This window comes from Panthera uncia (genome assembly GCF_023721935.1).
Source record: "Panthera uncia isolate 11264 chromosome D3 unlocalized genomic scaffold, Puncia_PCG_1.0 HiC_scaffold_8, whole genome shotgun sequence".
Taxonomy (NCBI): Eukaryota; Metazoa; Chordata; class Mammalia; order Carnivora; family Felidae; genus Panthera; species Panthera uncia.
This window is the reverse complement of record NW_026057586.1, coordinates 62094561-62122102: the sequence shown is the minus strand read 5'-3', so window position 1 is coordinate 62122102 and position 27542 is coordinate 62094561. Positions and strand designations below refer to the sequence as shown.

The window sequence follows — 27542 nt, the reverse complement described above, 5'->3', positions numbered from 1 at the left end:
TCTCCCTGCTGCACTGACACACCCCTTCCTTGGAGAGCTTTTCAAGGCTTGAGCATAGTAGACTTTTGCATCAATTAAGAGAACAAATTCCAATTACATACCTTCCGGATTTCTTTTTTTATAATCATTAAAATCAGTTCCAAGATCTGACTAGTTATAGGACACTGAACGTCTCACAGTCCTATCTAAAATTCAGCTCATCTTACACCAAACTTGGCATCTTTTCCTGAGAAGCACCCTCCTCCCTGACTGCATGGTTTGATGAATCACACCTTCATTCCCTTGACGCCTGAAAGCTTCCCCTGGGCTTCTCTCCCACCAGCTCCATAGTCCTTTGATTATCCTTCCCTTAAGTTTTAAGAGTATTCACATTGACTGATTGCTTCCTAGTCTTACTGCCACTATCCCATTCAGACCTATCTCACACTTGGCACACTTATTTCCTATCTGTTCACTGTTGACAATCTGTCTACTTTGTGGATGGTGAAGGATTACATAAGCATTAGTTGTGTTCTATTGCTGTAGCTGTTGTTGTTGTCATGGTTTATGTCAGCCTACTGCTCAAAAATTTTCTGTAGTTTCTGTAGAATGAATCTCAACTACATTAACTAACTGAACAGTTGACCCCAAACTCCTTCTTCAGCATAATTTCCTTTCCTATAAGAACCTTCCACTGTCCTTCAGTAAAGTTAGTGTCACTGCTAGTGTAAGTGACCTGAGACAGAAACTTAGGAAATGCTTACTAAAATGAAGTGGCTGGGCTAAAATTTGTTGACTTGCAGTGAATGTAAATGTCCATATTGCTCACAGGGTATTAACACTGAGAAAATGTAGAAGTGGAATATTTTTTCTTCTTTTTATTTAGACAGTATCTTGATGTATGCAAGACCATGTATATTAGGTTCCCTATTGCTGCTGTAACAAATTACCACAAACTTAGTGACTTGAAACACAAATTTATTATCCTGCAGGTCTGGAGGCCAAAAGTCTAAACTGAATCTCACTGAGCTAAAATCACAATGTCAGCCGGCCCACGTTCTTTCCCAGAGGGTCACAGAAGCAATGTTTCCTTGCTTTTTCCATTTTTTAGAAGTTGCCCACCTTCCTTGGCCCAAAGCCTCTTTCTCCATCTTCAAAGTGAGTGATGGCAGGCCGTTTCCTTTTCAAATCACATCTCTCTAACCCTTCTTCCACTGTCACATCTCCCTCTGACCACAGTTAGGAAAGGCTCTCTCCTTTTTCAGGCCTATGTATTTGGGCCTGTCTGGATAGTCCATGATAACTCCTGCAACTCAAGATCCTTAGGGACTCAAAGTCCCTTTGCCACTGAAGGTAATATATTCACATGTTCTGGGGATTAAGACGTGGACAACTTTGGGGGGACATGATTCTACCTATGTAATATACTGCACTTTGTAATTAAACAGAAAGACAAAATAATGCAGTGAATGTCTCAGCATATGTGCATAACTGCTGTCATGGAGACAGGTCTAATTTTCACCTGGCATGCACAATCCAGCATGGCCACAAATCTGCTCATGTAGAAAGCCCAGGATGATATTTGTATAAATGATATGTGCATAAGAAAGACTCATTCTTGGGGTGCCTAGGTGGCTCAGTCAGTTAAGTGTCCAACTTCAGCTCAGGTCATTTCACAGTTCGGGAGTTCAAGCTCCACATCAGGCTCTCTGCTGTCAGAAAAGAGCCCGCTTCAGATTCTCTGTCCCCCTCTCTCTGACCCTTCCCAACTCGCATGCATGCACACACATGCTGTGTCCTCTTTCCCAAAAATTAACATTTAAAAAAAAAAGACTCATTTTCCTTCCCCAGCCAAAGAAGAAGAGTTAAGTCTTACATTGCACATGCTGACAAATAGCACTTTCAAAGTAATGTGCAGCTTTCCTTCTTAGTTGCTAATTTGTTTTTTGTTTTTTTTTTTGCCTGAATGGTATTTTGAATCCCTTGTCATGTAGAGTTGATAAAACTATGTAGATTTGTTCCACTGCTCCTGCCTTAGAATCAGCCACCAAGCATTTCCCTTCCCCTCCCTCCACCCAGGACTTTTATGCTGTGTTCTTGATCCATTTGGGAGTCTTTACTATAACTACACTTGTCAACAAGAAATGAATGAATTTACAACTCTCACCATTAGGAAAAAGCAAAGAAATCATCGGAACATGTACCAGTGACCAACATTATGGTGCTATAACACATTGTTTTCTACAAACATTTATGGCTTTGTTCACTTAACATTTATTAAGTACTAGTCATGTTCATGGTACTACAGGGGACAGAAAGATCTCTAAGGTATGGTTCCCTCTTTAGGGAACTTTTGACCAGGAAGACTGGTCGGGTAAGCACTGAAGTAAGTAAACTGCAAAAGAGAAGTCAGGGCCTCATGTGCTAACAGAATGGAGCTGACAAAGCAATTCCTCACAGCAGAGAGCACTGAGGCAGCTTGGAGGGTGAGGCAATAGTGCGGGACCATGAAGGAGGGTGAGATGAGAATTTTTAGAAATGAGAGAAAAGGCAAAGAAGTGACAGAAGTAATTTTAGATAACACTGTAAACCACAGAATTCAGAATAAACTATGTGTGTTTAAGGAAAAGCACATGGCATAGTCCTATTGAACTACAATTAAGATTCTTTAGCTTGAGATTGGGGTCCAAACCTACATTAATAGTACAAATTCGTTTATGTTTGCAAATATAATATTGTTTTCTTATCTCTGTTTATACAAATGGTTTAATAAATAAAGTTATAGGGGTGCCTGGGTGGCTCAGTTAAATGTCCAACTCTTGATTTTGGCTCAGGTCATGATCTCACAGTGTGAGATCAAGCCCCACGTCAGGCTTTGCACTGGGTTTGGAGCCTGCTTAAGATTCTCTCTCTCCCTTGCCTTCTGCCCACCTCCTCAAAAAATAAAATAAAATAAAATTTAAAAATAAAATAAAATTATAATAAATATATGCATACATAATCATTTATATGCAAAAGTCTGTGTTATGTCAAAATCAACATGCACTGAGTGTGGTAGACTTTGTGCTGGGCACTAAGGATCTAAAAATGCATAAAATATAGACCATATCCTGGAGGGATTACTCATAATCTAGTAGAGAGGGATATTTAAACAATAATTAAAACCCAAAGCGATATGGCTTAGAGGGCTCCTCGGGGTGATCAAAGAGCACAACAGAAAGAGAAAGTAAGGGACATCAATCACTGAGAATGTAAAATGGCTCAGATACCATGACAGCTGCTTCATTGCCCTTCCTGGGAACACCTTAACCAAAAGAGTGACTGAGGTGTACAGGAAATGGTGAAGGAAGCAGGCAGTGCACCCCGGCTAAGGAAGCAGCAATCTCTGACAGGAAAGGCATGCTCAGAGAAAGATATTCAGAGAGAAATAAAAGTTTTTACCATCTTCAAAATCTAGTCTCCCCTTTTCAAGCAAAACTCAGGCTAGCCTCTCACTTCCCCACCATGGTTGGTCATTTTGGTAATTACTGATTCAGATCCCAACCCAGATAACAGGGTATACTGGACTTTTGACCCATCTCCTGCCTAGAAGTCCATGAGAAGATGCCACTTGGTGCTTAGAAGATGTTTTCTTACCACATCAGTGAAATATGTGATTCTTCCCCCATATGCTGGGAGCCAAACAAGAACATGTTTCTCCTAACAACAGAAAGCACTTGTGAGACAACTGGTTCTCCTGTGAGGAGACCTGTCAGACATACACATGGAAATAAAAAGAAGCATATAATGGAACAGTCACCTGATGGGAATCAGAACAAAAGGTACACTAATGAACAGGCTTATTTCACAAATATTTTTGCTTTCTTCATAATCTTAAAAATATATAACATTATCATCCATTCATCTTAGCAACACCAATATTTGTCAACTGCACATTAAGTCACCAAAAATGACACCAAAAGCATTGCAGTTTTCACAAGAGGACCAGTAACTGCATTTTGAGAAATTGAGAATGACTTTTTACTATATAGATACAATAAAATTATTTTTCAAAACACATCCTTGTATGTATTAGGATTTTGGTTTTTCTAGTCCTTTATTAGTAAATGTCCAATATCAATGCAATAAGAGCATTTTATTAAATGCTGATAAATCGAAGTGTCTAGGTGGCTCAATCAGTTAAGCATCTGACTCTTGGTTTCGGCTCAGGTCATGATCTTGTGGTTTTGTGAGTTTGAGCCCCACATCAGGCTCTAGCAGTGGCAGCTTGGAGCCTACATGGGATTCTCTCTCTCTCCCTCTCTCTTTGCCCTTCCCCCATTTGCACTCTCTGTCTCTCTCAAAAATAAATAAACTTTAAAAAATTTTTTAAATGCAGATAAATCAATACCTTTGTGTTAACAAATATGCTTATTTTGCCCCAAATTTATACACTAAATAATATTTTTAAAGCTGTGACTTGTTTGATACAGCACTTGTGTGTCTACATAGAGTGATAATGTATTATATATATTTATTTTCTGTATATTATGATGTTTTGACATCTTTAATATATGAAATTTATTGTCAAATTAGTTTCCATACAACACCCAGTGCTCATCCCAAAAGATGCCCTGACATCTTAAAAAACCTTTTTAGCTGGGAAGAGACTGACCCTCCCAGGACTAGCCAATTTTTGGACCTAGCAAAGGGTTCAGCCTAGAGCATGCCTTTGATATGCGAATTGACCTATCCAGAGTCAGACCTACTCTCTCTGGCCTGTATACCCCAGGAGGCAATATTCCTGTGTCTCAATCATACCCAGGGCCAGGTACCAGGCAGCTAGGGACCACCCTTGTAGCCCAAAGCCTGCCAAAATTATTCAGACTAACCAAACAAACCATTTACCCTGCCCTACCTTGTCTTTCCCACAGAAACCCCAATAAAGGCTGTGGCCCACACTCTCCTCACTTCCACCGTCTGCCTCCACTCTGATGTTCTCCCCTGTGGCTCTGAATGACATGCACTGACTCCCTCTCTGGGACCTGTGAACATAATAAACTTCCTTCCAAACCTTGTTCTCTTCTCCTCTATGGCCACATTAACCTGACCTTGCCATATCCAACATATCCATTCTTAGAACAGATAGCAAACCTGCAGTTTATTAATATGCAAAAATTATGTACAAAGAATTTGTTAAGACAGAATTGCCAAGCAGAAAATCTATGCCACAGAGGAGGCAGAGGACTGAAGAAAAGAAACAAACAAACAAAGAGATGTTGAGATGAAATTCTTGTCATTCATTACTTTGATCTCTTTCTTGCACCTGTTACACTCTGTGGGAATGAGTTGACAATGCATCTCCTCTAATAGGTAGTATTTCCCATTGTAGGAAAGGGCAATTTCATTCTCCTGTTCTTACTGACGGCAAGGATAATGACTGCGCATTTTATATAAGGTTAGTGGAGTTGAGTCTTTAAGAAAGGAGGGAAAGACCCTATTGGTTCCCTGTCATTGCTGTCTGGTAAGTGGTATCCAAGAAGAATTACTCAAGATGGGACTTCTGCTCAAAATGATGCAGGGCTGCATCCAGAAGAAAGAGATGGTTGCTTGGAATGTTATAAATGAGGCTTGGTTCCTGAAAAAGCCATCTCAGGATCCTATGAGATCTTGCAATATTGCAATTTAGAAAGGCAGGAGACCATTTTTAAATAATAAAAAGTGTAAACTACAGAAATGTACAGCCTCCCTCCCTCCACACACATGTCACAGAGATACTTTGTCACTCTGCACTTTGTGCCCATGTTCATTTCAGTAGTACACTTCAAAGTCTTCAAAAACTTGTGTGGCAAGCAAGTGCCTACAGTGTCTGAAAAGATCCCAAAAAGAGAGAGGTCACATCTGCAGGCAGGTGGACTCCCAGTGTGGACTTCTAGTGTGTGAAGGAGCTACCATTATAGAGCTGTGCACTCTCTGGAGAGCTCTGCCTCCCCGTGAAATACATTCTCATTCCCTGAGCCATAACGCCTGTGCTGAAACCTTCCTTCCACATTTCATTTGAAACAGCCCTAAGTACAGACAGCAGATATCATTATCCAGTCTAAGAAAAAAAGAAAAAGAAGAAGAAAGTAAGAGAAGTGAAGGAGGGAATCAGATGGTGAGGGTGCAGTGAGGGAAGGGGAAAGAGATGAGGGGAAAGAAGAGAACACGTATGTTTCAAAGCTTAGCTCCTGTGTGGGAAGCAGAAAAAAAAATGGTATAGCAAAATATCCTTCTAAAATTATTATATTAATGTATTAAGAAAAGCTTGCAGAAGGGGTGACTGTGGTTTTAATTAGAATCTATGATGAGTTTCCTACTATACAGCAAAGCAGTTTATATATAGTCTCCTCAACTGTATGTTAGTGACCCGGACTGCAGGTGGGACATATTAGCAATGAACCGTACTAGAGAGAGAGATTGCAAAAGAATATGCTCCTGGTGTGTGTATGTGTGTGTGTGTGTATATATATACACACACACACACACACACACATATATATACACACACATACAGAGTGCCATCCACCAGACTATTGGGAGCCATTTCTCTTTGAAACTCCCCCTTGGCAATTCCCCTACTGTTCTGTTCTTCAGGTGAAGGGGTGCCCTCTCCCCTCTCTTGTGGGAAGAGGGTCCTGCCTCAAGAGGAGAATCTTGGCATGTGTCTGGGCTAGGTCGACAGGCTGGATTCTAGGACAAGAGCAAACGTTCCTGTGCAGATGGAACTGAGGGGGAAGCATGGGATCACCCAACTAAGGGGCTGGGGCAGTCTGTAAGGGTATGGGCAGTGACCATACCCTCCCTTTGCTATTGTCCTTTAACAGTTAAGATGCATCTTACCACCTAAGCCCAACTGTAAATTCCAGAAGAGCAGGGACTCTGGCTTTATTCATTCTGCTATCACATAGTAGGCTCCCCTCTTGATAAATTTTTACTGTTCAATTAATATTTTCAGGGGTGCCCTGTGCTCACAATCTTCCTCAACTGCTGCCTGCTGTGGGGCCGAACACAGGTGAAGGGGAGGTAGTCAGGAAAGTTCCTGGGCAGCTTACCTGGGAGCTATGCAGAAGGGGGAAAGGAAAGAACACATGTTCTGCCCAGGTGCAGGGGGATTACATCTCTGTACTTGCCCTTTGGCTCCTGACTTAAGCACACACACAAAGTGACCAAGCCCAACTCCTCCATGAAGAGTGGGAATACATGGGACAGTGAGGAAGACATGCCCTCAATGAGATGTCTGGGCTATGGAATAATGCTGAGAAGTTAGCTCCTGGTATTTCTGTACCTTCCCAATCAGGAGCAGGAATCACTGCAGGCTCCAGGCTCTTCTCACCATAGGCTTCCCAGGGTCACATCAGCATCTGCAAGGGACTCACCTATGCACCCTAAACCTAAACTAAAGTGCACCCACATCCCACATGAAACAATAAACCACAATTGACTAGTTGGTGTGCTATTACATTATGTTGACATTTAATTACATGCATTCGTTTCAATTTGCAGTCTTCTTTTCCTATCTCGGAGGCAGTACACTTTTTTTCCAGGTTTCCATTATTTGTGTAGGCCCTCAAAAGGCTTGGAGACCCTGGGCTCCTGCCCACTGGGTAGAATGACTGGGGAAATCCCAGTCCCAGTGCCAGGATGTGCTTCAGCATGCATGCTCCCCTGCCAGGCTTCTCCTGGCCCTTTCTTGGCAGTTCTCACTCCTTTCTGACCCCCAGCTCATATGTGTATACAGGTATCCCAGCATCAGTCTTCTTTGTCCTTTGCAAGTGAGGACCATCAAGCCTTACATGATTTGGATTACCCAGTACAATGGCTGGTGTGTATGAATCCACTCAAGAAATACTGATTGAATACCTACTAGGTTCTATGCCTTGTTCCTGCTTTGGAGGATGTACAGCTAAGTGTACATCCGAGTGGGACACTTGATGAAAGGATGAATATATATCAATGATTATGACCTGTATCTATGGACTCAGAGTGTATAATCCAAGGCAACACAAAACATCCAACATAACAGCATCTGTCATAGGAATGCAGTGCTTCTCTGCTCCCCAGCACCTTCCAGATGAGGCCTGCTGTGTGTATGCCCAAGACCTGAGTATCCTGGCACCCTGTCCACCTCAACTCTGCCTGGATCTGCAGCTTAGGTAAACTCCCATTGTGGGCCAAGCATGTCCTCCTGGCACCCTTCCTACAGAGAGAGTCATCCTTCAGTCTAGACAAATACCACCAACCCTGTACAGCAGGGATAGCATCTGGCTATCTTGTCCACTCAGTCTGACTACATTTTTTCACCCAGTTGACTTCTGCAAAGTGAGAGCGAACAAATAAAGGGTGAGGGGAGCTGAGGGTGTGTCTCAGATGTAATAAGAGCAAAGATTATGAACAGAATGGAGTCATTTGTTAATATGAGTCAGGAAGCAAATACAGGACAAATTCAAAATTCTATATAGCTAAATTTTAATGTAATGCACTCAAATCATCCCTTTAAATCTGGTATGCTAGAATTCTTTACGCATTTATATAATACATTTAGAACCTCTTTCTAGGGCTCAATCTCTGTCTAGATAAACAATCAACCACCAAGAGGATAAAATCTAATTTATTTTAATCAAACTACTGCATTCTATCATTATTGTTAACATTTCTCTTCCACATAATCTCTGCTGTTTTGTGCTCTCTCTCTAACAGTCCTCACTAAAGGGGGGTTCTTCCATCATCACAGCCCCAGAAAGGCAGCATACTTTACAAAGGAGACAGGAGGTCCCTTTTGGAGAATGACACTGCAATAAACAAAAACCACCACCAAATGCTGGGCTATGAGCAGCACACCCTCCTGTTCTGTCCCCGCACTCAGCAGAGGCACCCGCACTTGAAAGAACATCTGCAGCATAAAAGCAGTGCCCATTAGTTCCTGCAGCTTGTTAGCATATTTTAATGCTGAGATCACAGCTTTCTATTTCTGTCAAGGTGCTACTAGGTGCCAGACACTGGATTCACACATTGCGTCATTACTGTCCCCAGTGAACAGATTACACAGCAATATTGGGGATGGAAGTTGAAAGGTAATGAGAAGGGGTAACAGTGGGAAAAGCAGACGGAGCACCTGGCACTTTGTAATGAACGAATGTGCTGATCACACAGAGGGAGGTTCTAATTTGAGCGGGCACTGGTAGACATATTCTGGCCTGATGAGCACCTCTCTCAAAAACCTGAAAATAATTACATTATGTACAAATAAACACCTCCCTTGAATAAATGCTGTATCCGACATCTCATTCAAGTTAATAACAGAAGTAAAGTCACCGATTCACATGCTGTTTTGAATGACATGGGACTCTAGGATCAAAAACCACCTTACTTGCGAGCAGACCAAGAAACCCCAGGCCTAAAGTGCTGATGAAACAAGGTCCTTACAGAGAGTAGCAGAGCTGCTGCTTCCATATTCTAACTCATTCCTGTGACACAAGTAAACACAAATCCACTGCCATCCATGATAAAAACAAGTTTCAGCACTGGTCCTCCAAGAAAAATATCATTAAAGGTCCTGGCCCTTCAGAGAACATTACACCCAAAGTTTCTACCTACCACTATCACAATTCACAGATTTCCTGATCTCCACAATGCACACACATGAACATACACCAAACCCATCAGCAGCAAAGCAAAACACGGTCCATCATCCTCTGCTTTCAAAGGGAAAAAGAGCTCGAACCTGTATTCCTTCAAATACAATTCTTGCTCTTTTTTAAAAAAAAAATTTTTTAACATTTATTTATTTTTGAGACAGAGAGAGACAGAGCATGAACGGGGGAGGGTCAGAGAGAGGGAGACACAGAATCTGAAACAGGCTCCAGGCTCTGAGCTGTCAGCACAGAGCCCGACGCGGGGCTCAAACTCACGGACTGTGAGATCATGACCTGAGCCAAAGTCGGCCGCTTAGCTGACTGAGCCACCCAGGCGCCCCACAATTCTTGGTCTTATTCAAATGTTATATTTGCACACAATAAAATCCCACATACATCTCACTCACATGCACCCCAGAGAGTAGGGAAAACGGAGAAGTTGGTAAAGGGGAAGAAACTTTCAACTATAATATGAGTAAGATCTGAGGATCTAATGTAAAGCAAGGTGGCTTTAGTTGAAAATATTGCACTGTGTAAATGAAATTTTCTGAGAGAGAACTTAAATATTTTCACCAAAAAAAAAAGATAAAATGTGAGGTGAGATAGATACATAATTAACTAGATGGGGGGATCCTTTCACAGTGTATACATATATCAAATTACCATGATGTACACTTTAAATATTTTATAATCTTTTTTTGTGAACTATACTTCAATAAAGCTGAAATTAAAAAAAAATTAAAGAAAGTTGCTAAGCACAACCAAGATGTTGACAGTTATGACTCTGGAGCCCCAGCTGACTGGCCCCATTACTGTGAAGATCTGCCCTATGAGGTCATCTTTCTTCCTCATTTGCATCTCAGTGTGCTGCTCCACCTCAGCACCTCGTGGCTTCTCCCCTTCACTAGGTTGGATCCTGTCTCCCTCAAAGACTTTTTCCTTCCTCCATCTCCTTCCCCTTCCTTCCCAGAGCCTCTAGGAGGGTACTGGACAGACATTACAGTGGACATTACAGCATGAGGGAGGCTGCAGAGGCACAGGCAGGACCCACACTAGGGCCACCCAAACTAAGACACCTGCAAGCTGGAGCACACTCTACCTATCTATCTAGTTCCTGATGTGGCTTGCACACTGATTCCTCCAAATGCTTTTTTCTACATGATCTTAACAACTATCATAGCAATAGGACTATCCTCAAAAACTGTTGAAAAGGTGCCACTTGTGGCCAATGTGCGGGTGGGCAGGGGGGTGCCTACTGCCTCTAATAACCTTCTGAGTTATGTCTTTGTGCCTCTGCCCTTATGGGGTGCATACCAATATCACCTGAAGTCCACCTATTCTGTGGAGAAGGGTTCTCCCAGGCAACTTCCTCTTTATTCTTTGTCTTTCCCTGTCACTGTCTAACTGGACAAATTAGTATGTTGACATTATACAGTGGAAAGAGAACTGGCCTAAGAGATAGAAAGCATTCATATCAGGGTATCTGCCACTGACTATTTTTGTGACCTTGAGAGAGTTATTTACACTCCCTGGGTTTAAAGTTCCCAGGTCTATAAAGAGGATCACTAAACTAGGTGATCTCTCGGGACCTTCCTGTACATAATTGCTTTATAGCGTAGCTTCATTCGCTTACTCAAAAACCTTCAATGACTTCCTTCAAGATAGAGAATAAAAACTGTTTGGACTGATATCCCAGGCTTTTCAGAATCTGGCCTCAACCTGCCTTTTGTAGTATTGTTTCTCAAAATCAGCCCTTACCTCCAAGCAAGCTGGTTTATCATGACAATTCCTACATGACATCTCTGGGAACCCATTCCCTGCCCCCCCGCCCCGTGCTTCCAGCCCCTCCTGCTGCTCAAGAAAATGAGAGTTCTCCAGCCCCATGATGAGGTCTGCCCTGAGCACCCAAGCTCAAAGAGATTTTCCCTGCTGTCCCACACACTAGCACTAGAGAAACTGCCCCAAGCTTTTATGGATCTTCTCAGGTGCATTATTTTTTAAAAATTTTTTAATGTTTTATTTATTTTTGAGAGAGAGAGAGAAAGACAGAGTGCAAGTGGGGGAAGGGCAGAAACAGAGGGAGACACAGAATCTGAAGCAGGTTCCAGGCTCTGAGCTGACAGCACAGAGCCCAACGCAGGGCTCGAACTCACGAACCATGAGATCATGACCTGAGCCAAAGTCAACGCTTAACCGACTGAGCCACCCAGGTGCCCCGACAAGTGCATCATTTTTAGCACTGGATGGAAACATCTGGAAAACAGAGATCATATTCTGCATACCCTGCACCCATCCCATCCTCCATATATCCTGCACCCACCCTATTACTCAGCCCTGTGCCTCTTACATACTCAACCCCCAAAAATATTCTCCATGAAACATGCCTCCAAAAAAAGGGTACATTGCTTCTATTTAGTATATAATTTTCTGCAAGTACCCTAAATATATCTAGAGCACTCTCCAACCTCCTGTTCAGATACTATCTTTCAGCAACTAATTCTCTTTCAACTTTTAAAAATTAATCAGTCCTGGTATGCTGGGTTTTTTTGGGAGAAGCTAACTACCCTGGCCATCAGTTCTTATCATTTCCAGATTAAATGTCTCAACATGAGAACAAACATGGAACTACAAGAGCATGAGGAGGCAGTGGTTACTGGCTCCTGACAGCCTTGTGGGGGTTAACAGGATGCACTGATAGGTCTGAGGAAGTGAAGACCCTTTCCATCTCCTAAGATCAGATTAGCATTTAAAAGTTTGGTGTCATGACAAGCTCTCTCCCCATGGAACAGACGACACTTGACATTTCTATCTTCTAAGTATACCTAACAGAAAGAGGAGGGTGTCTCTGAGGAGTGCATTTTCCTTGGTCGCCCTTCTGTGGAAAACTACATCAAATAATAGACACAGATTTAAATCAAGTCACAGAAGGTAAATAATTGTCCTTGCCTGGCCCAGCCACTCCCTCCATGACAGAGAGAGTTGCCGTCAAACTTCAACCAGCTGCCTGCTTCAAACCCAGACTGGTTGGGAGAGGCTGTGAGTATGAGCAAACCCCACCGGTGTACCTTACAGGAACAACAGCTAGGCCTTCCCCCCCAAGATCTAAGGAGAAAGGGATCAGAAATTTAGCTCATGTTCCTTGTTCTTCCCTTTTTTAGAATCAAATGAAGTAACAGAAGCCCCAAACCCCCAATAAAGAGAAAAGATAAGGAGGCAACACACCTAGGCACCCTTTCCATTACAGGTGTGTGCCAACGTGAGGGCAGGTACCTTTTCTCAAAGAAGGGGAACAATACTATATTCTCCTAGCCAAGGCACATTCATGAGCCCACAAGTCACCCCACAAAATCTCTGGAGTCTCTAAAACACGCAGATGCATGCTTTGTTTCTCTGACTGTAAGTGAACAGAACCAAAAAGTGTTGGGGTTCTGCCAAGTGTTGTGGTTCACCCTCCAGACACCCAAGGCCGCCGGTATGAGCTGACATCACTCCCGCAACATCATGCCTTGTTGCCACAAATGGACACTCTCTATAAGTTATCTAAAGGGCGGGCAAGTTTATGCCGTAAGTGTAAGAGTCTGATGGGGACAACAGGCAAAAATTTGGGGGAGGAAAGATGCCTTTCTGAAATACCAACACACCTTTCAGGCTACCTCGGCAGTATTTCTGGGAAGAGACATTTTGGAACAAGGACTGACTTGTTCCTTGCTTATGGCTGCAGCTCTTGAACACAGGATTTCTTTCTTTCCTCTCCAGGAATTATATACTTTAAGAATACTTTTCATCTTTGTTTTTCCTTTTCTTTCTGGGAAGGAAGAAGCAAAAACTGTCTACTTTTCCCTCTGCTCTTAGAGCATAACAAGAATGGATGAAGGAGTAAAAAAATTATTATTGCTAAATTTATGTTGTTGGAGATTTTTTTTCCAAATTAAAAGTTTATGTTCACCTCTCTGTTGAGACATGATCAAAAAAGCTATGAGCCCAGATAGTGAATTCAGGGGCCTTACACTTGGGGTGGAGGGGAATAGGGGGGTCAACTCCAGCTCTGCAGTAGAGGACATGTCACATCGTGGTTGTATTTTAGCTGCATTTTTACAATTACTCAAAGATGGTTCCTTTCAAGCTTTACCACAGATGCTTTTGAATGTTTTTTTTTAATTTAAATTAAAAAAAAATTTTTTACTATTTATTTTTGAAAGAGAGAAAGAGACAGAGCAAAAGCAGAGAAGGTGCAGAGAGAAAGGATGACACAGAATCCAAAGCAAACTCCAGTCTCCGAACTGTCAGCACAGAGCCCAGCGCGGGGCTTGGACCCACAAACTGTGAGATCACGACCTGAGCCGAAGTTGGACGCTTAACTGACTGAGCCACCCAGGCTCCCCTTGAGTAAGTTTTCTAAGGCAAATATATGACTACTCACATCAAGCCCAATAATGAAGCCCTTTCCAGTTGAGTTGAGTCATGCTCCTCATTGGTGGTCCCTTGTCTTCCCCCATAATTTCATCCTGATAGCAAACAGCCCCTTCCCCACCACCGCCACATTTAGATTGTGAGTTTTCATAAACAGAAACTCACTACTTATATCATGTAAACACCATTCCTGGCACTGAGGAAACATAGAGTAAAATAACCATCAAAAAGTAGCCATGTACTAGAGCACAGCCTGGCAGGGTACTTGTGAGATTTTTATCTCATTTCCCATAGCCCCATTAGCAGAGCTGCCTGTGATTAGATCCAGCTTTGGAAAGTTCTCAAGAGATTCATCAGAAAAGAAATCAAGCCAGGTGAGTTTCTAAAACCCTTCTTAATTAAGAGGCTAACCCCTAGAAAATGAACAGTCAGAATGGACAGCCTTGACTGGTGGGGTACCTGGCTCATCAATATACACAATTAATGCAGGTCACCCAACAGTCTGTGTTCTTATTTTAATGACACAAGAAGACATCCTCCTTTTCTGCTCTCTGGCCTTCCAAAGACCATGTCTGAATTAAATCATTCTGCATTCTGTGGCAGAGTACAGTTGAAATCAATAGTGTTATCATACTACAACTCTCCTTTCACGTTCTCCCTAATGCCTAGTGTTAGTCAAGTTTGCACTAAAATTGATCAGTAACAGAGGGCAGTTTCTCTTAACACCCCTGCCACATCTAACCTCCCCTTCCACCCATTGGCCTCCCCCAGGAAGCAGGATCCACATTGATTTCTATCTGATTACAGGAGAGCTTGCCCTGACTTTCCCCGGTTACTTAAGCCGGCGTCTCATTGCGTGTCCTTAGAGACCAGGGCTTCGCTCAGGCAGAGAGCGTCTAGACAGTATTCATGACCCATCTGTCTGGCACGGCCCAGCGGATGGCAAACTCTATTAGAACTGAAACCATTTTTCCCTCCTCCTCCTCCCATCCCTCTCTCCCTTTGCAAAGCAGGAATCTGACACTGAAAATTACTATCATTGTTGCAATTCTCAAAATAGCACCGCCAGACTTTCATTAACATCCACGCTAGACTACTAAATATTTAAAGAAGTGGATAAATTTCATCTGAAGTGGGACAGCCCTGCACACATGAAAGCAGGAACAGAATCAAAATGTAAATCTAAGAGGTTGTTTTTATCCACGTAAATTTAGTGTCACAGCAGGAGGAAATGATGCCTCAGGTTTATTGAAACTTTCCCTCCCATTTGTTCTCTGCCTTTGTTTATCTGAAAAGGCAGAATTGCCTTTCAAGACCGTACAAGATTTTAATTGATCGGAAAACTGTCTTGGAGAAACAAGGCAGAAAACCAAAGGGGGGGGCAGGGGAAGGAGGACCCTCTTTGGCAGTGAAGAAGGAGGGTGAGCACGCTGCTAGTGCCTCCTCTGTGGCTCACCCCACAAAACACATCCAGGTGGAATGCTGCCAGTGATAACCCGCAATCTGATCCGGCTCAGCCAAACAGATGCACATCCTTCTCCTCACCTTGTTTTAAATACCATCTTGGATCATTTTCATACAAGTCAATAATGGTTTTTGTCATGGATTCTTTTTTTCTTTTTTTTTAACATTGAAACAGGGGTGGGGAGCCCTGTCAAAGAATACATACACACTGCTCTGTAGAACAGCTTGATTTACTACAAGCAGCCTCTACTGCTGGCCCTGACCAAGGTAAGCCAGAATTCAGCAAGTGGAGCCTTCAAAGCACAAGCGATCCCCACCCCCCATGCTCTAGGACAACACAACACACTGGAAGACCCTTGTTCCACCCTCCCTGCAGTCAGCAATATCAAAGGTCTAATCCACTGGGTTGCTTAAGGACCCAGGAAATAGGCAGTGCCCTCCCTCCACTGGGACAGCTGAAAGGGGTCTGAAGGGACCACAGTGCACACACAAGATTTGAAGGGAAATTAGGGGTGTAGGGCCACAAGCCCACATCTGGCCAAGGAGGGCTCTTGGTGCTCACAGCAGGTAAAAGGGGGAGGGTAATGGCAGAAATTTGCTTTGCTCACTGGATCCCACCAAGCGTGAGCCACACAATCTCTCATGTGTACAGGGCAGCTGTCATCACACTCACCCTCCTGATGGGGAAAGTCAGACAGAGAGGGGAACTGACTTCCCCCGGGTCACTAAATAGTACACAACCTGGGCAGAACTAAAGAAGGGATTAATTAATTAATTAATTAATTAGTAGAGGAAACCCAATAATCCTTGACACACTAGGACTACAGGGTTAATTTTTTGTAATCTATTTTAAAATCCAGGGTGAAACCAAGATTATCAGCATCTATGTATTGATTAAAAATTATCACAGAAACAACTTCTCTTGTAGCACGCACTTCTATGGGTGCTCATAATAACAGTCTGTCTGATCTTTAGCCCCAAACCCTACAAACCTCTAAAAACTGCTGAGTAGATCCTTAACTTTGCCCAAAAAAAAATCATTATAAAAACCTCAAACACCTAGAAGCAAAAACAAAACCACAGCCTAAGTTCAATACCTAAATGCAGCATGTTCTAGCTCTGTGAGCCTGAATAAATTACCCAAACTCTCGGAGTACTGTTTCGTATGAAAACTTTCTAGGATGGTTTTGAGATGAATGAGATGATGCATGTAAACAGCTGACACTCAGTAATGGCAGCTCTGTGCCTACCTCATCTCTACCCCTGAAGCTGCAGGCCTTCAGATAAACTCTTTGTACCCACTGGTCATCAGAGAAAGGGAACAGTGTTTCCATACATCCTCTTTAAATAAAGAGTGACAAAACACACGGGAACCAGAAATGGGTAAAAAACCAGGGTCAGTGAGCACCCGGTGTGCACTCCTGTTTTTCAACATTCAAGATGATCAACAGATTAAGAGTGGGAGGGATCTGACAGGTGTCCTAGCGCAGCCTCCCACAAGCAGTTCTCCTGCTGAGCCTTTGCTGAGAAACACAAACAATATTCTATGAAGGACCCAAATGAGGCAACTGGCACGAGTTTAATGTGAACTGTATATTGGAAACAGAACTGTGTCAACATTACATTTTCAGGGTTTGGGTAACTATGTTATGGTTATGAAAGCGTCTCTTTTCCTTAGGAAATACACATTGAAATATTTTGAGGTAAAGAGACATGATGTCTGCAACTTACTCTAAACTGGGTCAGAAAAATTAAGATGTTAATATAGAGTGACAGAATGATAAAAAGAATTAGTTTTGTAACTTTATTCTAAGTTTAATGATTATTTCAAAGTGAATTTTAAAAGACAGCAAATAAACAGGGTATAAATGTAATAATATTTACTGAGCATTTACTATGTACAAAGCATTATTGTAATTGCTTTACCTAAACTATCTTATTAAATCTTCAGAAGAACCCTTTGAAGGAAATACCAATATTATCATCTTCATCTATAAATGAGAAAATCAAGATAGGAAGAGGTTAAGCAACTTGCCTAAAGCTACAGTGAGTGAGTGAGTGGTGACTACAGGATTGGAACTCAGGACCTAATACTATACTTTGTCTTTTAATTTTTTTTAATGTTTATTTATTTCTGTGAGAGAGAAAGAGAGAGAGAGAGAGGGAACAGGGGAGGAGCAGAGAGAGAGGAAGACAGAGAATGTGAAGCACACTCTAGGCTCTGAGCTGTTGGACTCAGCCACCCAGGCACTCCTATACTTTGTATTTTAAGCAAATTGTAGGGCTAGTCTGGGAGCCCAATCACAGTTTATGGGACTACAGGAGAATATGTTCTCCAGGAGCAATAAGAAACCTGGGATGCTAAAGATACACTGGCATAAAACGGGGACCTGACCTGATAGGACTAATCAGGTAACTAAAGCTACACAACATGTCCACACTGAGACGCACTCCCATACTTACACACACACACACACACACACACACACACACACACACACACACAGCACACACTCTGGAACACACACTCACACTTCTTTAGGGCCGGAAGGAAGCGTTTTACATTTCTTCGGGGCTCGGCATGAACCAGCCCTTCATATAAAGCATGTGGGTATCCAGAAGCCAAAGATTTATCTCCCAAGTGTTGCTGTATTGGGAAACCTTGACCTCAGTAAAGCACATCACACTAAAAGTCTATTACTTTTACATACTTTCATATACATCATAGTAAAAGTCTATCATACTGTTGATCACAGAATAAACACTACACTAGAGCAGGCTTATACTCTGGTTAGTTTGGGTGTTTATGGTAACCCAATATATACTGTAATGACAGACAATTTGGGAGGGCAGACCTTATCTTCATCTCTTTCTGTGTGTTGTCATGTGGGCTGCCAGGATTGTATAGATAGTTTTAACTCTTCAGTTCCACTAGCAGGGCACTAGGCCATGCCAACAGAAATTTTTTTGCATCCTCTGGTCAGACTTGAGTTTTCAAAAATAATCACGTTCATCCATTCATTCAGCAAACACATACAGGGCCGTGAACCACATGCTATATATTCCACCTATTATATGCTATATATGCCATATTACCATATGTTATATATGTCACATACCGTATGCTATATATGCCATGCACCATACGCTATATATACCACTCACCATATGCTAAATATATGCCATGCACCATATGCTATATATGCCATGGACTCTGGTGGGCATAGGGGCTATAGCAGAAACCCGTATAGGCCCTGTTCACTGAAGGTCATGCTTATAGGATGCTGAAAAGTAGCAGAGGAAGAATAAATGGTTTTCAGTTTAATTCAATAAATACTTTTCAAGTGTCCATATATGTACAGTCTATGCTATGTTAGGAGCATCAGTGCTCCCAAAGATGTAAGCATAGCCCCTGCCTTCAAAGAGCTCAACATCTAGTGGGGACTATATTTGTACACATATAATGATCAAGCAGAACAGACAGCACCTTACGAAGGGCACAATGTGCTGTAGAGTTCCAAGTAGGAGAAATTGTCTCTGGCTTTGGGGAGGGCATTAGAAGGGGTGACCACCACCTCAATATAACTGGCAGATGGTCAAAACACTAAAAAAACCACCAAATGAGAAACTGGTCTAGGGTGGAGGGAAAAAGCATTGCTTCAGCTTTGGATGCTCAGGGCTTAAGAGGCTTGGAAGAGGCCCAATAAGCAGTTGGATACATTGGTCTGGGCTGGAGATAAGAATATGGGCACGGTTTTGATGCCCATGTGCTGTCTGGTATTACCCAGACAAGGGCTAGGAATGAGAACTATAAGCCAAGGCTAGCACCTGGGGGACAGAGTTGCTGCCAAAGAGAAGGAACAGCTGGAGGTGTCCAGAGACCAGTCAGCTGCAGATCCTGTGACCCCAAGGGAACGGAATTTCAGAAAGGAGATAGATGATCAGCCTTGTCAACTGCAGAGAAAAGACTAGTAAAATCAGAAATGGAAAAAAGTTCACTGGACTTGGCAATGAGTAAGTGAGACAGCAAAAGTAGCTAGGAGAGAGTGGTGGTTAGTACAAAGGGGTTACAGAGGAAGCAGTCAGGGGCTGTCAAGCTGTTTTCCAAATGCACTTTAAGGTGAGCCAGGGAATGGATGGAGGGTAGAACCAAGCAGCAAAGTTCTGCACAAGTGTGGAGAAAAGCAGTAGAGGGCTCCAACTAAGGAACTGCAAGGATTCTCACAGATGCTGAGGGCCCTGTCCAAGTGGAGGCCATGTCCAGTCAAGGTGTGGTGCCTATTGGCAGCTGAAGCCTTCTAAGGAAGAGCTGGAGAGCAGATTACATCCCAGGGTCTACAAAGTACATGCAACACAGAGTGGTGGGCTCAGAGGCACAGGGCTGTAGGGAGTTCAGAGGTCAAGGGAGGGAAAGGAAGGGTCAACTGGGTGAGGTGAAAGAACAGGCATGAGGAAATGAGTTCATGAGGCTCCTGGGCATTGGGGAACTGGACAGACCCTCCACTCCTGGAGTTTCACCTGTTTAAACAGGCCACTGGGATCCAGAATTCTGGATAAGACCTAGGAAGTAGATCACCCAAGTACACCAGAGGGGGTTTCCCAAAAGGTGCCATATATACATCAGATGTGTTTTAATATATCAGTTCATAATGACACATAAAGAAAATCTCATTGGTTACCTCTGAAGGGTGATAGGGAACTTTCTCATTATTAAGAAAACTGATCCTACATGATATCTACTTCATGGTAATCACATAGTTGATGAGAAGTTTCTCTTTATACAAGTATCCCCACTAATAAATGAAGAAAAAAGGGTAGTATTAGGTTATGACTATCTTGCAACCCCTCATGACTAACAATAATCATACAACAGAGGGACAACAAGACAGGGTGGGCCTCAGAATGGAAGACAATGGCACCTATGAAGCCACTTCACCTACACAACATTCAAACCTAAATCTCCCCAAACTCTAGATGTAACTATCAAATTACAGGAATTAGAAGGCACAGAGGAGCACATTTAGTGACTTCATGGGAAAGCAGTCAGCAAAATTCTGAGTATGGAAACCCTATAGAACAAACAATCCAGACCCTTCTACCAAAAAGTTACATGACGTAAGAAAGTAAAAAATTCTTCAGGGTCATATCAATCCATCTTGGAGCAATTTTTGGAGCCTCTTTGGATCCTGGTTCAAACAAACTATAAAAGAACAAAACAAGGGTGCCTGGCTGGCTTAGTTGGTAGACCATGAGATTCTTGATCTTGGGATCATGAGTTTAAGCCCCATGTTGGGCCTTAGAACTTAAAATAAATATTTTTTTTAAAAACAGACTTTAAAACAAAACAACATACACATTTATAAGACAATTGAAGAAATATGAACTCTGACAGGATATGTGATGACAGTAGTGAGGGTTAACATTTACTGAAATAATTACAGAAAAAATTAAAGGCCTAGTCTTTGTGAAGACTGATCGTGGTAAGTTCTCCACCTGGTTATAAGTCTGGTCCCAAATATAAAATACTTGGTGTTAACTAAACTTATTGCCGTAATCATTTCACAATACACATAAGGTCAAGTATTATGCTATATACCTTAAACTTACACAGTGCTGTATGTCAATTATGTCTTAAAACTGAATGAATGAATGAATGAATGAACGAATGAACAAACAAACAAACAAACAAACAAGCATACTTGGAAAGTAGGAAGTTAACAGTCAAAGGTGAAGTACATGGTAGTATAGTTCAGTGCCTAAACATGACTTGAGCCTAGGTGCCAGTCCCTTTGGCAGGGTGGGGGGTGGGAGGCGGGGAGGGGAGAGGACTGTGAGAAGAGCTGGTTGGGAAGAAAGATACCCAGCTCAGATTTTAATATGTTGAATTTCATCTTATTTGCTTGTTATTACCCTAAATGGTCTTGGGCCAAAAAAAATTTCCTCCTTACAAAGTCCTGTAGTTAAAATCCTGGCTTAATTGGGTATGCTTTATTAGCTTTACTTCATTTGATTTTGAGATTCAGTTTTATGAGACCACCTATGGAGAAAGAAGCAACTTCCCCCTCCAATAGGGATAGGAGCTCCTACACTCCCCACTTTCCCTGAATCAGATCCCCTCAGTTAATTGGAAATTCCACTGAAGCTGAAAGTGAAAGTTGTTCTGATTAAACTGCTGGCTTCGTTTCAAATTTGGGCTTACTCTTAAGGTCTAGTGGCATGAATTCCTTAGCAGCGATTGCTTAAGGAAGGTCTGTTCTTGCCAACACTTCCAAAGCACACAGCTCTTTCCAAGGCTACTCAATTATTGCTTCTTGGAAGTCAAAGGAACTCTGCCTCTCCCCAACCAAGATGAAGCACAGTGGCTTTGAAAATGTAGTGTAACAGGAAACACTCAGCCTGGTACGGAGAGAAGAGTTCACTGAATGTCTGGGAGTTGCAATGCCAACATCACTCAGGGCAACAGGTGAGCTGTGCAGCTCCCCCCTGCACATGCACAGCAGATGCATAGGCAGTCCATCTTTTAGAGATGGGCAGAAAGTATAGCATGACTTACTGGCTTTTCTCTAGGGGCCCAACTCACCTTTCCAACCCTGTCTCAGGCTACCCGCTACCCCTGATTCTCCCCATGTTCATGCTGTTCTTGGCTCTGACACGCTGTCCTATGCCACCCAGCATGTCTCCTCTACAAAGTCACCATGACTACCAGTCCAATAAAAATAATTCTCTCTAAACTATTGAACCACAAGATATTAGAATTGCTTAGCTCTCACTATCCTGTGTTCATATTTATTTATCTTTCAGTTCCTTGAATATCAGCACCTTGATAACAGGATCTATGTTTTCCTTCATCCCACACAATTCCTGGTACAATGATCAAACAAGGCACTTAATAATTTTATTTGTAAATATAATAATATGTACAAAAATAATTCTTTCATACAATAAATCATTTTATTTATATAATTTGTATTTTTAGTGCCCATGAGTACAATATATTGATGTAACAGCCAAGGGAAAAGACATAAGAAAAACTGGCAATTTAGGCTGATAGCATTTTTCCTCCTCTATAAAAAGATGTATCCAACAAAATTCTTTCTGCAAGGCCATCAACACCAGCTCAGTCATCCACATCTGTGCAAAATCCTTTGAGGCTAACAGGAAAAGAAACTAGCCTCAGTCAATGGAGAGTCTAACCATAGTTAGCAAAGTAGACAAGCAGGTGAAACCACTCAGTTTAAGTTCCAACAACATTTTTTGACAGGAAAAACTACTTACAGCTCTTATAAGGGCCTCCATGATTATCAGTATTACCAACTTCATAAATGACAGTAACATTTTCTTACTACCCTTAATTCATGGTAAATTTTAGCAAATATCAAGTGAGAGACAGAGATTACCAAGACATCTGAGCCATGGTGCACACCCACAGCCAATAACCTAGGCATAAAACTGATTCTAGCTCATCTGGAAATCCAGAAGATTCCAATTTGCTTTACCATAAGCACAATCAAATAGCAGAACACCAAATGTTTCCTACAGGTGGAAACAAAGCAAATCAAGTAAATGGATCTTGTTCTTAAACAGGAACAAGGAGGAAGCACTATGTGTTTTTCTGGAATGTGATATTTTATATGCAGGAATTCCTGTAAAACTTCAAGTTCTCAAGGTAGAGAGGAAGGGGAGCCTCAACATCAGAGTTAGTACTCGGTGAAGGGCATACTGTCCATCTGCTATAGGAAATGTATTGGGAGATCTATTAAAACCCACTTTCAAACGGAGAGCTTCTAAGCCTCGTTACACAGCTATTAACAGAAAGAAACATATCCTTTGTTTATATTCTTGCCCAATAGGGTATGGGGAAGAAAATATATTGATTCAATACTAGATCCTCTTCTGGCATCAACAAAGAGCAGGGAAGCTACAACCTTTCCCAAAGACTCCTGACTACAAAGAACACACCAGCTACAACAAACTCAGAGCAAGTGTCCTGATGTGACAAGTGGGCTGAGTTCCCTCTGGTGGCTGTGAAGAACTGGGGCAAAAGAGTGCAGAAGGGCTGCTGGCCACATCAGAGTAAGCTGCTCTCAGCTGAGGAGGGGACAGAGTAGGTAGGAAACATCTAGAATTTGTGAAGATGAACTAACCTTTGGACACATGAAAAATTTTGTAACATATGAAGAGTGAACCTGACATTAGAGACAAAAGATACAAAGCCATGGTGGTCCACCTCTCCAAGAAATGGCCACACCATGAGAGGGGATGATGCTAGTAATGATGCAATTATGTAGACTATACTTTTTGTGTGTATTATTTCACTTAAATTCTCATAGCACCCTTATATGACTGAGAACTAATTCCCGTTTCATAGATAGGGAAACTAAGGGTCAAAGTGGTTTAGTCACTTCCTTGAGCTGAAACTTGAACCCAAGTCACAGCCATGGTCTCACTCTGTGTCCTTATGTCTCCTGGGTTTTGTCTTAATGCCCTATTTTAGCTACAAGGACACAACAAATGTTAGTTATATCTGAACATCAAGGACCAACAGCTTGTCAACAGGATCTTAAGATTCTTATTAGGACAAACTTTTGTAGCTGCCTGGGCAACTTTGAAACATTTATACCTGTAACTCCTTCACCTTGCTTTAAGCAAAATTAAGGCATTCACATTGTTAAAAAATGAATGAAAAGAGTGCCTGGATGGCTCAGTTGATTAAGTTGATTACTCTTGGTTGGTTGCTCTTAATTTTGGCTCAGGTCATGGTCTCAGAGTTTGTGAGTTCAAGCTCTATGTCAGATTCCACACTAATAGCATGGAGCCTGCTTGGGATTCTTTCTCTCTCTCTCTCTCTCTCTCTCTCTCTCTCTCTCTCTCTCCCTCCTTCTCTGCCCCTCCTCTGCTCATGCTCTCCTTCTCCAAATAAATAAATAAATAAATAAATAAATAAATAAATAATAAAATGAATGAATGAATGAATAAGTTACCTGGAAATAGGCTTTCAAAAACAGAAAAGAGGGGTACCTGGGTGTCAGTCAATTAAGCATCTGACACTTGGTTTTGGCTCAGGAGATGATCTCACAGTTTATGAGCAGAGTCCCACATCCTTGGGCTCCATTGTGACAGCACAGAGATTGCTCGGGATTCTCTCTCTCCTTCTCTCTCTGCCCCTCCCCTGCTTGTGCTCTCACTCTCTCTCTCTCAAAAATAATAAACTTTAAGAAAAGTACTTTTTAAAAAACAGAAAAGAATGCTAACAAGAAGGGGAGAGAGGTGGGAGGAAGGGAAGGGAAAAGAAGAAGGGAAGGGAAAGGGAGGAGAAGGGGGGAGCGGAGGGAAGAGGGTTCAATACAATAAGAGGACTGCAGTTGAATTATCCTAAAGAGAAGGAGAAGCACCTTCAAGATACAGAGAAACAGTCTGCGAAGTGCCCAAGCTTAGAGGGACAAAGTTTCAGTTGGCTTGCTTTTCACACAGAACTCTCTAAACCAGTCAAAATACCACACAGTTGTAATATTCTCTCCATAGTCTATCATGTAATATGTTTGCTGTTACTCAAGTCTAGAGAAAACAAAATAAGAAATTGCCTTTACATTGTTCTTCTCCTTCTAAGACCCCCTGGCTTGAGTCTAGTTGACCTACATCAAGTGCTTAGGACTAGCAAGATTCTAAGTGCTTTCTGTGGACCATGCCGCTTAATCCTCACAATACCCATCCTCATGCCCCACTGTGCAGATAAAGTCAAAGAGCTGCCCCACTGTTAGGTGAGTGCCATGGCCAGGATCCCAACCCAAAAGTCAAACTCGGAGCAGGCAGGACAGTTCACTATGGGGATCCCTTCCCTGTGTCCAAACAAGCTGCATTATGAAAATTACAGTACTTATGGCCACAAGGGCTACTCAATTATTGCTTCTGGTAAGTCAAAGGAACTCTGCTCTCCCCAACCAAGATGTGGCACAAGCTTTGAAAAAATCTCCACAGGAGACACAAGGACCAAATATCAGGAAAGCATTCCTCCTAACCTTAAATTGTCTTCTTATAGTATAGAGATAGGACTCTAAGAACACTCAGTATAAGAAAATGCAAACTGACATGAAGAGAATTATTACACTACTAGACTCCCAAATTTAGCAAGCATAAATAAGAATAGGTCTTAAAACTCACTAGGCATGGCCATTTTCTGAGCTTGCCTTCAATATAAAAATACAGCAGGAATACAGAAAACCATTTCTTTTAAAAAATCTCCTCCCATTTCACATTACAGTATCAATATTTATGCAGTATGATAGCCATAATAGAAATTTTAAATCTGTAAATAAAAACAAATATAACTTCTCAAGATAATGTCAGTAAAACTGGGGAGAGAAGCTGAATTTCATAAAATGATCTCAGTAGGACCCCATGAAGAGGAGCAAACATCCCCCTTGGATGTGCTATTGCAAAGACATGCTCATCATCAACCCGCTTCACTCAGCTCAAGAAAACACAGGAAAAGGTAAGGCAAATTTCCTAAGAGAAGTTCAGCAGTGTGTCAAAGCTGCCTTCTTACTCCTTCCTCTTCATAAAAACCATGAGATCAAAAAATGAATGAACTTCAAACTCTGATTTCACCTTTTCAAGTATAAGAAATGGTCAAAGCCTCAGCCTTGGGATGCAGACACGTAAACACCTCACTTAATTTGTTTTCTATCTAGTACCAAGCAGAAAAATACATGATCAGAACTTTTTTTCACATCCCATATAAATTTTTCTATTCTATTATTTTAATTACATGGTTAATTATGAACTCTCCACATCTTTCTTTGCTTATTTTAAATTATTTTCAAATTATTATTTTAAATTACTCTAAAACTTTTTACAAAACTGGCATGAATATTAAATCAATATATTATTTCTTACAATCCTGTTAGTGTTTCTAAGGTAAGTAGCCAAAGCCTATTCTAAAACACAATGCCACTGGCCATTTCTGAAAGTAGGATGAATTTCCCAGTTTAGACACACCATCTTTCTATCCTGAAAGAAAAAAACACTCCCTTTGTGAAAATATAAAATTTCTTTCTTAACCAAAAATCAACATCCTTTCTATTTCCCTATGACCTCACCTCCTAATTACTTCAAAAACACATCCAATTTAATGATACCAAAGTAAGTAGGAGGGACTTACAGTTGAAGATGCCGGGAGGTGGATGCTCGGTCACCAGGAGACAATTTTCTTCATCACTGTTGTCCCCACAGTCGTTCTGTTGATTACAGACCAGTGAACCAAGATACAAGCATTTACCGCTGGTGCAGGTGAATTTGCACTCTGAAAAAGTACAATATAAAGCATAAAGTAGTCAATACAAGTAGTGAATTCAATACTTGAATTTTTTTTTTTCCGCATTTGTGCATTTGTGCACCATGACAGTTTGGGAAATCAGTCTATCTGTAGATCCCAAGAAACTGAACTCAGAAAGGGCTATCTTGGTAAGGATCTTATGAAATACACAAGACTGTGTCCCAGGGGCACTCTGGAGCCTGCTGTACATTACTCACCCATGTCTCTAACCCACAAAATAAGTAATACAGGTGCTTTCTTTCCATGACCTGCCTAGCAAAAAAAAAAAAAAAAAAAAAAAAAAAGTCATAGATATGAGGCTCTTATTTTGCTTGAAAACATCTGTGGCAGTTTCCCAAGCCTCCAAGGATGTGCGGACCCTGAGAAGAAGCAGCACAAGTCCAGAAGAACTTGGGAGCTCAGGCATAACAAAAGGAGACTCAGATATTTTATTTCCAACTCATCACTGGATGTTGTGAAGCTCTGGGCAAAATATTTAACCTCTTTGGTATTCATTTATCTTGTGCCTCAGTAAAACCTATTTTAATAGCAAGCAAGGGGAGCACTGACTTTATAATATAAAGCATAGGAAAATAACATGTGCTCTCTGCTAGCTAAGAAACATCAATGCCAAGGGCCATGTGAGTAACTTATGGAATATGATAGAGCCCAGCCCAAATCCCTATAGGCCACACTGAACACGGGATCCCTGAAATCTCTACAAA

The 27542-nt window shown here is 41.7% G+C and overlaps 1 protein-coding gene across 3 annotated transcripts in view; it reads right to left on the bottom strand.

The window, feature by feature from the left end:
• LDLRAD4 (low density lipoprotein receptor class A domain containing 4) overlaps positions 1-27542 on the bottom strand; it is a 436727-nt gene that overhangs the window by 166729 nt on the left and 242456 nt on the right. For all 3 annotated transcript variants that reach the window (XM_049620496.1, XM_049620498.1, XM_049620499.1), the window contains exon 4: positions 26665-26805. In XM_049620496.1, the coding sequence (XP_049476453.1) occupies positions 26665-26805 (141 nt within the window). The remainder of the gene's footprint in view (positions 1-26664; positions 26806-27542) is intronic.